This window comes from Pristis pectinata, chromosome 26, assembly GCF_009764475.1.
Source record: "Pristis pectinata isolate sPriPec2 chromosome 26, sPriPec2.1.pri, whole genome shotgun sequence".
Lineage (NCBI taxonomy): Eukaryota > Metazoa > Chordata > Chondrichthyes > Rhinopristiformes > Pristidae > Pristis > Pristis pectinata.
This window is the reverse complement of record NC_067430.1, coordinates 14,408,291-14,425,398: the sequence shown is the minus strand read 5'-3', so window position 1 is coordinate 14,425,398 and position 17,108 is coordinate 14,408,291. Positions and strand designations below refer to the sequence as shown.

Sequence of the window (17,108 nt, the reverse complement as noted above, 5' to 3'; positions counted from 1 at the left end):
TGAACTGTTTTTGTATTTCCTGTATAATCTTTAATGAATAAAGTTTATTTTTGAAATAACAAAAAGATAGCCAGCTACTGTATCTGGGAAATCGGAGTAAGGTTCTAAAACGTAACAGTGGGCAAAGGCTATTCAAATATCTCCTTAATTCTGTATGATGCTGAGGTTCTCTTTAACCATTTCCAACCCACAGGATATACATTGAATATGAAACTCCTGCTTCTGTTAAAGGTGGTCATTGAACAGACACATTGAGGGAGGTTCATTATACCAAGAATGATACCAAGAGCATGAGCACTTCCATCACAATCTTCCCATCAGGAAACAGTAGGGACTTTGCCTTGGTATCTCATGGTGTAGTCATGGTCAAAAACAGGTTTCTTACATTTATACATCTCTCCATAAATGAAATAAAAAAAGTCCTGTCAATTCCTGCCCCTAGTCAAAGGTGGCACCAAGTCTTCAAATTATAGCATAACTTACCTTGTCCATTATTTCTTATAACAACATGATCTTCACATACTTAATTGGTGGTAGGTTTCAATACTTCCTTGTTCTGTGATTATATCAGATATGAATGTAGCTGCAATGTAGAGGGTTAAAAGACAATGACAATTCCTCCACACAGTATTATTCAGACAAACCTTTCCTGAGAGCTCAGTGTCACTATTCATGGAAAGTCATTTGTATTGCATATACTTGCACATGGATATCATTAAAAATTTCAAATGCATGAAGTATGTGATCTATCCAGGGATTCACCAACAAACTTCATGCATCATTTCCTGAAAACAGAAGCAAAACTTAAAGAAACGCAGACAATTAGGGGCCCATTGGGAAGAGCATGAGGCAAAATGTCACTGCCAAGCTTGTGAGTTTTCAGAAATTGTTAAAGTATAGAAAAGAATTAACCAGATTACTACTTTAGACTGCTGGAACAGAATCAGGGAACAGTTTTCCTGAACAGGGAAGGCTTCTTTTGGGAAATCAGAAGACTCCCTTGGACAACAAGTAAATTGACGTGGAAATGAAGACCGTGAAATCGTTTAAGAGACAATTGGAGGCAACAAAGGGGTACCACGTTAGACCTCTGGAATGATGAAGCAAATAGGCTAAGTGATCCCCCTCAATTGTAAAGATCCAGTGAAGTACGTTTATTCAAAAAACATGAGACAAGACTTTCACATTTGAGGTATGTGTGAACTTACTAACAATGCAACTGTTCCAATATGGAATATGTAAAGCTATGGGTATATTCCTCCACTTCTTAGGCAGTCCCTCAGGATCGAGGATGACTTACTTCCACTCCAGTTTGTGGGTCTGAGGTGGTCAATAAGGCCAAAGTGGGAACCCCAGACACACCCACAGATGGAGCAGAAGGTAGGCTATGAGATGGTCCACTTCTACTGCCACTTACACTGGGGATCAATATTCATGGACCCAAGTTTCTTGAGATACTATCCTGAAAGCTCCTTCTCCATTTTAACTGGTTATGGGCCAGCGGTTGCCAGAGGTCAATCAGCGTGTTGCATTTCTTCAAGGGAGTTTTGACCACGCTATTGAATCTTTTCCTCTGTCTGCCTGGTAATCTGGTTCCATGACAGAGATCGGAATCAAGTGTTTGGTTTGGGAGTTTGGTGTCAAACATATCAACAATGTGAAAATTGAACAAACTACTGATGTTGGAAAACTGAAATAAAAATAGAAAATGCTGGAAACACTTAGTGGATCAGGCAGCATCTGTGGAGAGAGAAGGAGGTTAAGTTTTCAGATTTGGGTCCCTCATCAAAACTGGGAAAAATAGGAAAACATTAGTATAAGTAACAGAGGAGGTGGGAGGAGTGGAACAAGGGGAATTCCACTGATTGGCTGAACCAGAATGATCCAATGTGGCAGTAAAGAAGCAGACAAGATCTGGGTTAAGCATCTTTGTGTGTGGAATGTGAAATGGGAAGGGAGATACCCAGAAATACAAACAAAAAGACGAAGAAAAAGATTGTGAAAAGCTGAGCTAAAATGACAGCAGGCAAAAACAGCTAGTTCTCAAAGCAGAAGTCAGGAGTCTAATGGAATATTCCCCACTTGCATGGATAAGTGCAGCTCCATCAACTCTTAGACCCCACTCAAGACAAAGTAGCCCTCTTGATTGACACCTCATCAATCACCCATACATTCCCTCCAGCAACGACGCACAGTGGCTGCAGTGTGCACCATCCATAAAATGCACTGCAGTTACTCACCCAAGTTAGCATGTCCCTAACCTGCTTCCACAACTATCTACAAGGAGAATGGCTCCAGGGTCATGGGAACACCACCACCTCCAAGTTACCCTGTAAGATCCACACAACCCTGACTTGGAAATATATCGCTAGTTCTTCAGTGTTGCTGGATCTAAGTCCTGGGAACTCCCTCCGCAACAGCACCACAGGAATACCTTCAGCAGAAGAACTGCAGAAGTTCAAGGCAGTGGCTCAGCTCCACCCTCTCAAGGGGCAATTAGGAATGAGTAATAAATACTGGCTTTGTCACAGATTCCGAGATCCCAAAAATGAATGAAAAAAGAGTGCACACCTGTCACAAATCATTTAAACTTTGGGGGACAAGAACGCTGCAAGAACAGCAGGTCGATCAGCATCTGCGAACGTAAAATGTGTAAGTCGACATTTTGGGTTGAGACTCTGCATCAGGATTAAGGGGAACATTGAGTTGAAAGATTAGCCTACAAAATGACATAAACCAAATTCAGTGTCCTCAAATGCAGCCTGTTATCATGCTTGATTGTCATTAGCCTTGATCTCATACAATTTAATGAAGTTAAATTTCATTTACAAAGGTACCAAAAAGTGCCAAAAGCATTTTGCAGCCCATTTTACATTATTCCAAAAATTGGCTTGTGCAGAGCAGCCTTATAATTCACAATACAGCCCATAACAAGTCCCACCCCCAACACTTGGGTCATTACTTCGCAACTTGAGAGGGCAGTTCAGTAGTGGAATAGCTGGAAAGCTGCAAATAATAACATTTGCTTCAACACTTTGCCTTCCACTGGCTAGCCCTATCATGACAGTCCACCTGGGAACTTTCCCAGGAAGCTAGTCAACTGGATCCTAAGTCTCCGAAGGCCTAAATGCAGGCGCATACACATACACCCTTGTAAGTTCACAATAATTGCTGGAGACTATGAATAAAACCCTGAGAATTCCCAGTTATTTTGATCACCTTTTTTCATTCTGGTTACACAAAGCCAGCTGAGTGTACCTGGATCATCTCCTGGCCCTGAGGGAGAATTGAACCTTAGACTGACTCTGCTGTAAAATTACCTTCTTGTGATCAGTCAGCACTCCCTGAAACCTAGTCCTTTCTTCAGCTCTAAAGAGGCATTCCTCTTCTCAATATGTCAAATATTTGTGCAGATATATAAACATGGGCTTCTGAATGAATCGGTTCATTAAAAATACAATCAAACACCCTATTGAAAGTGCAGACAAGCGTTCAATGACTATTTTCAGTAATGATGTACTGTGAAGTACAGTAAAAGTCCAACAATCTGGCACATTCAGGACTTTGACAATGATGGATTGGCAGATTTTCTGGGCTATTTGACGTTATTTCTATTGATATCCCAACACGCTTTTCATTCAACATTGTTAGGTGTTAAACAGTATTTTGATAAATCTTCCAGTGAATCCTTTATGTTTAAAGGGAGCATGGGAACCAGGGTCCCAGAGAGTGGAAATGGAGTGCAAGGGGCTTTGTGAACGTGAAGGAAGTGTGGCCAATTCACCTTGTGAGCAAGATGCCGAACATTGGGATTTCTGAATAGTTGGATAGCAGATTATTGGAGTTTTACTGTACTGGGAATTATAAATATAGAGAAGTGATATTAAGGTTTCAGTATCTTTTAAAGTGAAACCTCCCAGGTGGAATATTTATCAGATCTCTTTAAATAATCTCTTTAACTGAATTGCATTGTACTAACAACTTTATCGGCTGATTCCAGAGTAACTTAAGTTCAAAAGGTTACATCAGACATTTCTCGAATCTTTGCAATTCTCCCAATCAGATGCTGCAAGTCTATATAAAGTATTTTGCAGATTCTGGACAGCAGAGCTGTAGCTTTAACAAGAATTGCAATGCCAGGAATCAAATTGCTTTTTTAGGTTCTCCATTGAGCAGTTTCGGAATGCTTGCTATGAGGACATATTCCTGGATCACTCCATTTGTTTGTAGAGCTCTGGCAACCTTTCATCTGTTAGAGTTTTCACAACTGCATGCCTGATGTGGCCAGGGCTAAAATTAACATCAGGTTTTAACATCGGCTGTCGGGCTAGTTGGTAGGAGTCTGTATAAAAGCAGAGGAGAATACAACTGAAGCACAAAAGACATTCAGACTTCAGAAGCTTATCCAGCATTACCAGATCATTGAGGGTTGCTAGAAAGGAACTGATTAATTTAATATTCGTGATTAAAAGTTTATCTGCCTTCCATGAGTGTAAGGTCTTCCACTGCTTTCAGATCTGAGCATTGCTTTCATCAGAACACCACTTCCTCCTCCTCTGCCTCGGCTCCAAGCTTGGATCAGTGCATGGATAAAACAAGGGGTCTCTTTGGGGACGAGTTTGAGAAGTCCTCAATCCTCCATGGAAGCTTCTTGAGGCCACGAAATGAGCAAATGGGATATTCAGGCAAGTGACACCTGTCTAAAGAAACAATCACACCCTTTTCCTAATACCAAGATCACCAAAGGAAAGGGGTGCTTGTTTGGCTATGTAATTTAAACTGACATTGTTATTTAAAATTTGAAGTATCTTACGTTGCCTAAAAAATGTGTATATAAAAGGACTTAATTCTGCAGATGGAAAATAATGATCAAGGGACCACAGACCAGAGGAGTGATTGTGACATGGAGTGTAATCCTATGGGATTATAGCTGTTCGTGATGTAAAATATCTGTGAAAGGAAAAATATAAAATCAAGGCAAATAAAATTAAATGTAGATTTCTTGTAAAGTTGAAGTGTTCAAATTCGTATCTTGTAACAGATTGTTATGTTTCAGGTTATGTCTAAATTAATTATAGGGAGCAATGAAGCCACCTAGACATGACCAAAAAAAGATCTATGGGCATTAACTTGGTGCTATCAAGCTGACGTAAATATAAGATTAGTCATCTTCAGAAAATAAAGTAGAAGGTCTCTTATTGGTGTAGTACATTGAAGGAAGACCGGGGGGGATAAAAGCTCCTAAATATAATGAGCAGGAAGCTACAACTAACAGTACTTTCCAACTATCCTGGTTTAATTTCATTATCCCGATCTTGTGAATCAATTTCAATCTTGCCTTGCTGTCTCAACCTCACAGCGACATTCTAACGTTTAAAAAGCTTGCCAATTTTAAGTCAGTAGTGCCAGTTTGTTTTGAGATTACAGATGTGTGGGGGATAATTCAAGTCTGAAATGTGCTTTTATGTAGCTTTGCATTTTTCAGTCAGAGAGAATCTTTGAAAACTTAATAAGACAGCAGAATGCAAATTCTTCTGATTATTGCACAAAGCTATTCAAACTGCTGAATCTGTACCCACGGAAAACCTTAAACTTACGATTGGAACAAAATCTGAAACTCTCGAAGTTATTTGAAAACTCATGACGTGTTGCATAGTAAATGATATCTCGCTGCTTTTTAATCTCCAACGTTTAAGGCCTGTAATTGATTTTCAAGTCTGTTGATTATTAGGTCATGTGACAAGAATTGTTCTAATTTCAGTTGTAAATAAGAGCAGAAAATGCCAGGCAGCATCTGACCTCAGTATTTCCACCACTCTCTGTTTTTATTTCAGATTTCCAGCATCTGCAGTATTTTGCTTTTGGGCCCTAGTTTCCTTCATCAACCTGTTCTGTTAGCCAGTCCCAATATGATTGATATAGTATTTCAAGTAGCCTCAGGATCATCACACTGAGGAATTAATGGGCATGGAGAGGGAGGTGGGAATCTGCCCTAACTTCTGCTCTTTATCTCTTTCCTGCAATCCTGCTTGAAGACAATGCACCTGAATGTCAGATAAGCAACAGCTCTGACACGCTCCAGCTGTTCAATATCCAACTAATACTCAATGTTAAGATTTCAAGATCATGAATGGCTACTTCGCACAGGTTCTGGAGGCTTGGCAACAATGATGGTATCATGCTTTAATGTCTTCTGCAAAAAGAAGATAAGAAAATTTAAAATATTCTTAAAATAGAATATAGAACATATTGGAAGAAAAATCAAGGAAAAGATAAATGTGCAATTGGAAAGCAAAGAAGAACAGGAACAAGTAACAAAGATTTTCATTGAAAAGAAAACAAACAAATGGCCCTTGAATGGTCAGACTTCATTATGCGGCTGCCCTCCATTTTGGTTAATATTGCTTTGCAAATTATCAGACTGCGGTTTGTTTCTCTCCATCTTGTCTCTGTAGACACTTGGATCCTCTGTTGGATGGCGCGCCCAATTAAAGGCTTCTGAATTGGACTTGGATAACTCATATTCCAAATGTGACCATCTACTCACTTACTGCAATGTATTACTGCTTCATCAGAAAAGCATGCGTACTTTATAATCTGCCTGCAGGTGGAATGTTAATGGGTTGGAAAGGTCACACTGCTGATTTCAAATTAATCACGTCTGGGTGCATTAATGACTCATGCTGTTTAGCATAGTGCTGAAAAAAGCAGTCACATATTTGGTACTGGATTGCTAACTTATCATCACACTTATATAGAACCACCCTATCCCCTCTCTATTAGTCTCTCAATATGATAATCCTATTTGAAAATATGCCAACCACCATCCATGTTGGGTTTGGATAATAATACATGCCAGTGGTTGAATTTAGGAACCAAAAGCAAAATAATGCAGTTGCTGGAAATCTGAAATGAAAACAGAAGATGGTGGAAATACCAGCAGTTTCTGGTAAGTTATAATCGAAATTAGGACATTTCTTGACAATGTGAATTGTGGCACTTCAGGGTAAACCTACTGAAACTTGAGGAATGTTTAATTTTTAAATTACACTCTCTAATTTTATTTTTTTATATTACATTTCATTCTAATGCCTTCTATCTTTCCCACGCAAGGAAAACATTGAGCAACATTTGATACTCTCCTGGTTCTTAGTGCATGAGGTTTCCTGACCCACACTGGATTCTGCAAAATATATCTTGTAATCAACAAACTTGAAAGTCAGGGCTACATGCCTTATACATCAAGGACTGAACCTGGAACTAAGTCTCAATAACTAAACAACTAAATACAGTAATTTGCACCCCATCACAACAGGCACAGTCTGTATCCTATCCATTTTATGCAAATACAGTCAATTCTGATGGGATTGGACAATGTGTTTTACCCAAATAGGCCGCCCAGGAAACATGGGCAATGTAAAGACCCTGGGAGACAACTACCAATTCACAGTGGATGTGAGCGATTTCTCACCTGAAGACATTATTGTTACCACCTCCAACAATCAGATTGAAGTCCATGCTGAGAAGGTAAGGCGTCATTATCAAGCTCTTGATCTCTGACACAATTAAAGTCACTAGATAAGGAGAAAATCTTCAGTGAATTTCAGCTGGTTCAATAGTACAGACCTCTAGGATACATAGGCTGCTGTACCAATGGTTCTCACACCACTTTATTTAACTGGCCCCAAGACTTTTACTTTAAGAACATCTGTATACGTCAGCTTATTGTATCACACACATAATATGATACTCAAAGATCAACTCTTAAACACACATTCCATAACTTTCACAGCTTACCATAAAGCTCAACAACTGTAAGAAACTAGATTGCTCCTCCCGTCACAAAGCTTCATCTTCTGCCCAGCACTGTCTGACACATGGTTGTCATTGTGCATATGGTCAGTAACATTCACACTGCTGAATGGCCAATGCTCCAGTGAAAATGTGAGTAAAGTGCGCAGAGTGTCGTCCTCCACTTTCTACCCTAACCCCACCCTCCCCACCACTATCACCTCACCTTGCCATGAACTTCGAATCAAAATGGATTTTGATTATTGCCCTCGGATCTAGAATTCTGTTGCTGCATGTATTTTTCTCTTTCACATCCCACAATTAATTATTAACAGATGCGCTGTATCTCCTCAGTTCTGACAATAACTGGCTTCCTGCACACTGGCCATGCTCTATCTCAAACTTGTGATGGCAGCAACAGAGTTAGTTTTGATGTTGGGAATTTATTCTAAGAATTACACATCCCAATTGCATTTGAAGCCATTTTCGGCTGGAATTGTTTACTTTCTAAAAGTGCCAAATATTCATGGGATCACAGAATGATGGAGTGCAGAAGGAGGGAATTTGGTCCAATGTGCCTGAGAGTGCTTATTGCAGAAGTTGGCCAGTTAATCTCACTCCTCTGTTTCTCCTCTTTCCCTTGAGAACTTTTCGCCTTCAAGTACATATTTATATCTCTTTTGAATTATGTGATTGAATTTGCTTCTGTCGTCCTTTCAGCCAATGCATCTCAGATCAGGATCACTGGCTCCAGCACTAATAAAAATATTCATTGCCACAAAAAATTTTCTTAATTAAAATTTATTTCTTTGAGCTTTTCTTCAGCTTAACATTTAACATGAAAATAACAGAAAACTGTGGCACTTTTAAGCATTTGAAAGTGCTTCATTAATAAACTGAGGCTCCTGCTGCTTCCCACTAATGTCCACCAACCCCCATCCCCAACCCAAGCCCTTACCCCAGAGAGTTGCATGTTTTTAAAATTTTAAAAAAATTTTTTTTATTTACAGTATGGTAACAGGCTGTTCCGGCCCAACGAGTCCACGCCGCCCATTTTAAACCCAAATTAACCTACCCGTACATCTTTGCAATGTGGGAGGAAACCAGAGCACCCGGAGGAAACCCACGCAGATACGGGAGAACGTACAAACTCCTTACAGACAGCGACGGGAATCGAACCCCGATTGCTGGCGCTGTAATAGCATCGCACTAACCGCTACGCTACCGTGCCGCCCTGTTCTTCACATTCTGGCTCAGCTCATCAAAATGATCGTTTTCTCCCAAAGATTCCACAAGATACTGGCCAGAGGCCTCTGTAAAAACACGACCAAGGAAGTGGAAGTGTCAAATGTGGAAAAAGTAAGGTAGAACTATGCAGAGCAGTGTCCTGTAAATATAGCAAACAGCTTGGAACCTAGTACAATGCCCACTCCCACCTGCAATGATACCTAGGGAAATTCCCAACTAAACTCCCCTTATGTGCTCAGTTTATTTTGCTTTCTTTTGTCATAGGTCCATGTTCCATGCGTTGGTTTTGGTATAGCATGGGTGCAACTATTAAAACCCCATTTATTCTCACTGTTCCCTCAGTGTATATGGAATAATTTAAGTAAGCTGCCTATAGATACTTCACAATGTCTTACTTGATGTCTCTCCTTTTGTACGATTCCTGTAATATTGTACTCAAGAGGCCATTATCTTAGTCTGCTTTTATCTTCAGCATATTATCCAATGCATTTCTTCAATTCTCTGCACACGCAGAAAGAAAATATTCAGATCTTATGTAACCACAAAAGCCGATTAAATCCATCAAAGGCATTTATCAGCTGCAGCTCAGCTCACCATTTGTAGCATCCAGCTATTATTGAAATCACTGGTGGTTTTGTGTCTATCAGGTTGGTGCCAGATTATTTCAAACATTTAACAAACTTCAAGTAAAGAATTTCCTTGTAAATTCAGACTTTTTTTCATTAAGTTACATTTATTCCTACCTTGAAATTTTTGGTCTACCTTGCCCAAACAGTTAATGTACTATTTACCTGAATGAGGTCCCTCACTGAATTTTACTTTTGCAGAGTATAGAGCATAAGCTTTTATATTTTAAGAAACCAGTTATAGTTCCTCAATCATTATTTCACACCTGAAAATGAACTCATCTCAAAGGTTCAATAAAAACAGAAAACACTAGAAACACTAGAATACACTAGAAATGCAGCTTATAGTGTACTTAAGTGCATTTGCTTCAGGGAAGAAAACATGCAACCATATCTTGCTGTGACTCACATTAGATTCCAATTCTGCTATATTTATCCACATCTACAGAACACTACCACTGATCTGTAAAAAGAAATAATTCTTAGATAAATACTCGTCACATTTTAAATATTTATTCTTGGGATGTGAGCAATATTAGCAAGATTTGTGCATTTATTGTGCATTATTTGGGGAATTGATAATAATTGAAATTCAGAACCATTCTGGATTTACCCCCTAAGGGTTATGAATGAATTTGCTGGGTACTTCAATAACCCAGCATCTCCCACAGTAATATTTGGGGACTACCCCATACATAGCAGATTACATCCACTTCCTTGAGTTGCCGTAATGGGAAGGTAAACACACAAGCACTATGTTACTGGTTCAATCCTACAACCACTAGGCTACTTCTTGCAAACTGCAAGGTAGTTAGGAATAGTCAATAAATAAAGTTTGGCCAGTATCCAAAAAAGTCCCAAAAACAAATTAAACAAAAATAAAATCAAAGGAGAACATAATTGGTACAAAGCTTTATTTGTCAGAATTATATTTTGGGCCTGGGACATATCGAGCATGCACAGCTGACAACTTTCAATTTGTCATCATCAAACAGCAGAAAATCAGTCGGACCAAAAATGCAACTACTAGTGGATGTACCCAGAGTGCTTAAGAAACAACATTCTCCCTCCAGCATTAGGAATCCAAGCATGATCCTCCTTGCCCCTCCCTAACATGCCAGGACAAGATAAAGGTGGGACGAGGAATTGATCATTCCATTTGACCATTTCTATCTCAAGACAAAAACAATTAAAATGTTAAGGACCTTTGCGCCTTTGATGTGATATCATTAAATATCAGTGATAATTTCTTCAAGATTGTTGCCTCTCATGCTCCCAAAAAGTGCAACAATTCAAATCTGTAGCCCTGCTAATACACATGCCCTTGTCCAATGAAAGGAATCCTTTGTTTTCCACATGCTCAGACCTATCACCTGTACAAATGCAGAGTAATTGTCTTTCATTTTCAGCTTGCTGCAGATGGAACTGTAATGAATACATTCACTCACAAATGTCAGCTACCAGATGATGTGGACCCCACCTCTGTGACGTCCGCCTTGGGTGATGATGGGACGCTGACGATTAAAGCAAAGAGGCATCCAGCCAAGCACACCGAGCATGTGCAACAGACTTTCAGAACTGAGATTAAGATCTGAGAAAAGAGTGCTGAACGCTGCTTTATTGTAATGCAGAGTGGTGTTTGATAATGCTGGTAGTAGTGTATCAGTAATACAGAATGCAGCGTGTGCTGGTGTTTATCACTGCTTCCTGCCAATATATTATTGTAAGATATCATCTCAACTCTTTTAATCATGGAAACGTTGAGCAAAGCCTGTGAAATGGGATAATTGACACTTCTGCCAAATTATTTAGTAATTCCATTTATATTATGCTTCCATTGCTCATCTATGATTTGCAATTTAGTGACAGATGCATTTGAATGCTTTCTTATTCCACACAACAGATAGGTTCATTACATGCAGTGATAATGGAGATAATGAATGTTCTGTGTGTGTGAATGGACTTTTACTGTAAGATATAAAGATCAGTAACATAGATAGCAACTCTTTTCAGGTCTGTTCGTAGGTCTAGATTTCCTGTTTATGTGATCTTGTATATAGATTTGCAATAATTACTTCATTATTTAACAAGAATTTAATTTCTGTGACTTAGACAAGCGTAAAAGAGAGTGTACATTGCTAATGGTACTCCAAAGGAATTGTTCTGAAATATAAGGATATATGGCTCTTCAGGAATGTGAAAAGGTTATTACATCCAATAATGTCCTTTTACTATAGACTAAAATAAAAAATTCTATATAATGCCCAAAAGGTATTGTTCAACTCTCCCCTTAAGTAGTCTTAGCACATGAGCACAGTACTCCAGTTCCTCTAACATTAAAAATGCTTAGAAATCTTTAAAAATTAGATCAAATATGGTGCTAACTCTGTGAAATGATAACTACAGCCCCCTACGATGGTGTTGGTGGTGAAGATGGCTTGGTGGAGATTAAAATGAGCTCATGACAACCAAACTGGTGCCATCCCTTTAAACATTGATTTCATTATGCCCAGAAAATCCATAAAGATCACGGATCATAAGAGCAATTCTATACTTGTAAAGACATTTATATTAGAACCAGTTTCTGTTCATCTCTGACAATGGCAAAGTTAACTGATTGCACCCCATAGATTCAAGATACTTAACAAAATATGTTACTATGATGAAAAAAACACATTTGACCTTGCCTCAAATGGCCGTGGATCCAAGCATCACTCCACAGTTTTAGTATTAAGAGAATTGAATTGAGACCCTTTTAATTCTTAAAAGACCCCCCTTTGAAGAAAGCAGATAGGTCTGTGGGTATTGAGGCCCATGTTTATTCTTCAGCTATCACAACCACAAAAGTAGATAACTGGTTGTTTACCTCACTGATGTCTTTGGGACTTCAGTGTGTGCCAATTAACTGCTACATTTCTTTACATTACAACAATGCCTGCGTTTAAAAATATCATCAGCAGTGACATGCTTCAGATATCCTGAGGTTACAAAAGTGTTTTTAAATGCAAGTTTTTTTTTCTGTATTCCCCTAGCTTTCCTCTAACTTGTAGCAGCCAGCTCCATTGTGAATATCCCAATGCTTTTGGCCCAGTGTCTACTGATTATTTCATAAGTTTTAAGTATAAAAAATCTGCCTAAATTCATTTAAATTATGTCATATTACTTTCTTGTGTGCCTTAAATTCCTATTCTGCCTTTATCCTGTCCGTATCATTCAGCAAACAAAACAGCAAGAACATTAACAGTCTTCCTTCTAAATATATAAAGCATGATTTCCATTCATTTTGCTCACAGGTGATACCCTTTATAATGATCAAGTTTATTAAGGAAAATTACTTTTTCGCTGCTGGTATCGTCTACACCTCATTTAAAGAATTATCAAACATCCAGGGGAAAATTTGCTTCTAGCCACAAGTGTCTATGCTTGTGGGTGTATTGTCTACCAATTATACTCACAGCCCAACATTCTATTTCACTGACCTCAGCATATTCACCCACCTGTTAGCAAAGACTAATCTCTCTCCATTTTAGAAACAGTCTCAGGCCATTCTACTGGGCTTTCCTTTGCATCGAAACACCGGTCCTTCTTCTGATTCAAAGTCCTTCCTGAAAGGAATTCCAATTATCCTCATTGAGAATGTAAGGAATTGTCATGAATTCCCTTGAAGAGATGTAGAAATGTTACAGGGCCTACAGCCTTTCAGTCTCTTACAACTGAGACATTTGTTATTAGTCAATGTAAGTTTCCTGGGAATGTGCAATTACCTCTCCTACACACACAATTAACTTGATCAAATATGATGCCAGAATCAAGCTGCAGTTTCACTTCACAACAGGTTGTTCAGCATACTAATTAGTGCAAATAGTACTGTTCTCTGTGTACATCTTTGGTCTACCTAAGACGGTGTTGTAAAGGGAAGAGTCATAAATTCAGTGCTAAGTCTTGGCTTCCTATTGAGAATGTTCTTGTTCTCTACCTTCAGCAAAGTCAGTCATGGAAGTAGATATTGGACTCCACTGTACACAAGAGGATAATTATACATATAATCATCTAACAGAACAGTGTTGATCAATCGTGGTTACCATTGAAACTGAAACTGAAACTACATTTGCACTTGCACCTTTACACAGTACAGACATAACATTTTAGTAAAGAAATTCTAGGAAACTGATTTTTATCCCACTCTGAATACTTTCATCGTTTATGATCAATGCCAGTGTCGGTGTTACATTTACATAAAAGTTTTTTCCTTCCCTTTGTATCCAACAGAATTCCACTGTATTTGTGACTTAATAAATACACTCCTTAATAAATATGTCTTAATTTGTGGAATTGTTATCTTATAAAGTTTAGTCTTTACTCTTCTGGAGAAGGTATTCAGCAGCTTATTACCATGACGCTACGAAGGATGGTCAGAGGCACTGACTTCTATTGCTTTAGAATAACGTGTTTTCCTGATTCTTAAGAAGGGGCAATACCCAGCTTTGTATTGTCCCTTTCCTTGATCCCTTTGTGCTCCTGCATGTCTAAGCTGAAGCTGCAGCTCTAGCTGGGAGCAGTCACAAAGAGGTAACGTTGTTGTCAGAGGGGTGGGGGATCAGAGGAGGGAGGGTGATACAACCTCAAGCAGAGGCAACAAAAGGAAGGGCACCAAAATTTAGATAGAGTTTAGCTGTTACCATCCTGTATCAGTACACAGGCCCATGCGACAAGAGTACTGAGGACCATCACATGGCTTCAAAGTTTTCATCAGCTTCTTAATGCTTCCACTTTTTTCCAGTTCTATTCTATTGCTTACTATAATCTCCTACCCCTTCACACATCCTTGTGACTCAGCTTCACATCATTGCCCTTCCATAGACTCCACTCCAGGACGTAGGTTATTGACTTGTGGATAACTTTGTCTCATTATTTCACTAAAATTTCAGTTTGTTTCAGTATTATTGAGTATTTAGCAAGAACTGTGGCTTAGATGTATCAGAGGGCCTCTTACTCGAATAATGCTCCCGCTCCCACTCCCTGGCAAGGCTAGAAGGTACAAATCTATTTAAATCCACATCTCTATTTAAGGCTGTTCTTTGATACCTGACAATTTTATGGGCAGTCTGAGAAGCCAATGGCTAAGCAATGTGTTGGGGTGCAGGCCAGACCATGGACAGCACTCTCACCACATGGAGAAAGGTCCGTGTTTCATCCCTGAGTCAGCCCCAGAAAACATCAAATCCTGTCTGCACTGGAACATCAAGTGTTCAAAAACTGAAGCCAGATCTTAAACCTTTCATGTCAGGCCATCTGAAAATTGTTGAACAAGTAAGCTCATTTCTGACTGCATCTGGATCTCCAAGTGCACTTGCCTCTCACTGACCCTTCCAACAGCAGTAACACTAACCAATCATTCAGTCCTCATATAAACATTTAGCAAAGCAATGATGGTTGGCAGAGCAGCCCACATGCGTCTCAGTGGCTGAAGTCACCGTCACAATTGGCAGAACATTAAACCATGCAGAACCAAAACTCACAGCATGGGACTCAACGTCACTGAGGCAGCTAGGTTAGCAGCTTTGGTCCCTAATTAATCACTGACCTAGATGAAGAAACATCAACCAGCCCTTGTTCACTGTCACTGTGATGCCCTCCATGGTAAAACAGCCAACCAGCAGTGGCTATCTGGGCTTAAGTATGAAGAAAAATGAACCAGAGCTGTGGCCCAGAAAGCGGCTGCAATCCATCTGCTGAACATGAGCTAATTCTCATTCTCATTTAGACCGGTCGCTGGCAATAACTGAGGAACTGGAGCACTTTTGGAAAGAAGCAAAGAGTAAATCAGCAAAAGGAAATACTAGTCAGGACAATAAATGTTCCAAGAAAGTATACCTAACAAAGGAAAGGAATGGAAGACTAGTGTGCAAGGTTATAAATGAGGATCCATGGATACAGTACCCCATTATCAAACAAGTGAAACAAAACCTCAATAATGAAAACAGGACTTAAACAAAAAAAAAGAAAGGCATTTATTAAATGCATTAAAGGTACTAAAAAGGAATACAGAAGTTCAAGAACAATTTGAGAAGACAAAGAGGAAATTATCCAAGAACATAAAAAAAGACACACAATTTAAAAGAGAAGAAAAATCGAGGCAAGTGTAGGATAATTAAGGATCTTGACAAACACATAAGTAATGACAACAAAACAGCAGAAATATTTAATAATAAGTCGCCTGGTTACTTGCCAAGAAGACTAACATGATGATGTACCATTAGAAGCTGCAATCAGAAAAGATAAAATAACATCAACACAGAAAAACTACTCAGGTTTGAAAGGGGTAGGATCCTTGGAACTGTGAGCTCCATCCACATTTATAAAAGAAATTATAACAGGGATAGCACAAGCAATGTTACACATAGAAAGGAAATAATGCTGGAGGTTTAGTAGATAGTTAATATGGCTCCAATAAAGGGAGAAAGATTGAGTACAGGGGACCATAGACCAATTAGTTTAATGTAGATGGTAAGAAAGATCATGGGATCCTGAATCAAAGGTGTAATGGCAAAATATCAATAAACCAGAAAAAAAAGAGTTATCAGCACAGACTTTAACAAGGAAGGTCATTCTTTGACTTAATTTATTGGTCTTTGAAGAAGAGATCAAAGGGGAAGATATGGGAAATATAATCCTTGTGGTAAACTCAGCTTTAATTGGAAGTAAATATCTTTAAAAAGCTAGTCATGGGAGGAGTGGAAGGTTTCTCAAAAAGAATGAGTAGGGATAGAAAAAAAGAGTAAGATTGAGTCAACAGGAGAGAGAGATACCAGAGATATGTGAGGCCAAAATGGGAGTTCCTTTGTAAAAGATCGGATGTTCCACCATCTTCAGCTTCAACAGTACGACAATGGCAAAACATGATGACAGTGTTGGCAGCTGAATTTTTTTTCCTGTGTACTATCAACTAGCTGATGACTTTTGTTACTTTCATAAACAACACTTGTTTCGGATTTGGAGAGGGGGAGGGAAACAGTGCAGTGGGGCAGCCCACGACACGGCTGTGTCACCTCCAAACAACATTCATCGCACTCACTGAGGTCGTTCTGAAACTCTGAGCTGGTTAAGGGGGATGATGTGACTGCTGCCTATTTAGGAACAGCATTGTCTCAAGCCAGTAACAATGAAAAATGTATCAGAAATGATTTTCTTCTGATGTTTATTATCTGGGACTCCTCATTGAAATATTACGGCTACTTCATTCGTCTCCTTGAGAAACATTAGCCAGTCAACTAAAACTCAGAGGTGTTTAATATTAAGTTTGCAGATACACGAGCAGTTGTGCAGCACAAGGAGATAGATCTGTGCAAATTGTGAATTTAGAGAAAATGTCAATCCAAGTAGTTCATTAAAAATGATTTATCAACCCGCTCTGGCTGGTGCCCCTTTCTGCTGTCTGACACC

The 17,108-nt window shown here is 39.0% G+C and overlaps 1 protein-coding gene across 1 annotated transcript; it reads left to right on the top strand.

Moving 5' to 3' along the window:
• The first annotated feature begins 4,363 nt into the window (after window positions 1-4,363).
• Window positions 4,364-12,250, top strand: hspb7 (heat shock protein family, member 7 (cardiovascular)). Its single transcript, XM_052039473.1, has 3 exons — window positions 4,364-4,685; window positions 7,394-7,527; window positions 11,075-12,250. Exons 1-3 carry the CDS (start codon window positions 4,487-4,489, stop codon window positions 11,258-11,260), a joined length of 519 nt encoding a protein of 172 aa, XP_051895433.1. The 5' UTR covers window positions 4,364-4,486; the 3' UTR covers window positions 11,261-12,250.
• Window positions 12,251-17,108: the final 4,858 nt, after the last annotated feature.

Coding starts and splice junctions, on each gene's coding strand:
- hspb7 (XM_052039473.1), top strand. CDS start 4,487: ATGAGTGTAAGGTCTTCCACTGCTTTCAGATCTGAGCATTGCTTTCAT. Junction 4,686..7,393: donor TGAGCAAATGGGATATTCAG/GCAAGTGACACC, acceptor TTACCCAAATAG/GCCGCCCAGGAAACATGGGC. Junction 7,528..11,074: donor TTGAAGTCCATGCTGAGAAG/GTAAGGCGTCAT, acceptor TTTCATTTTCAG/CTTGCTGCAGATGGAACTGT.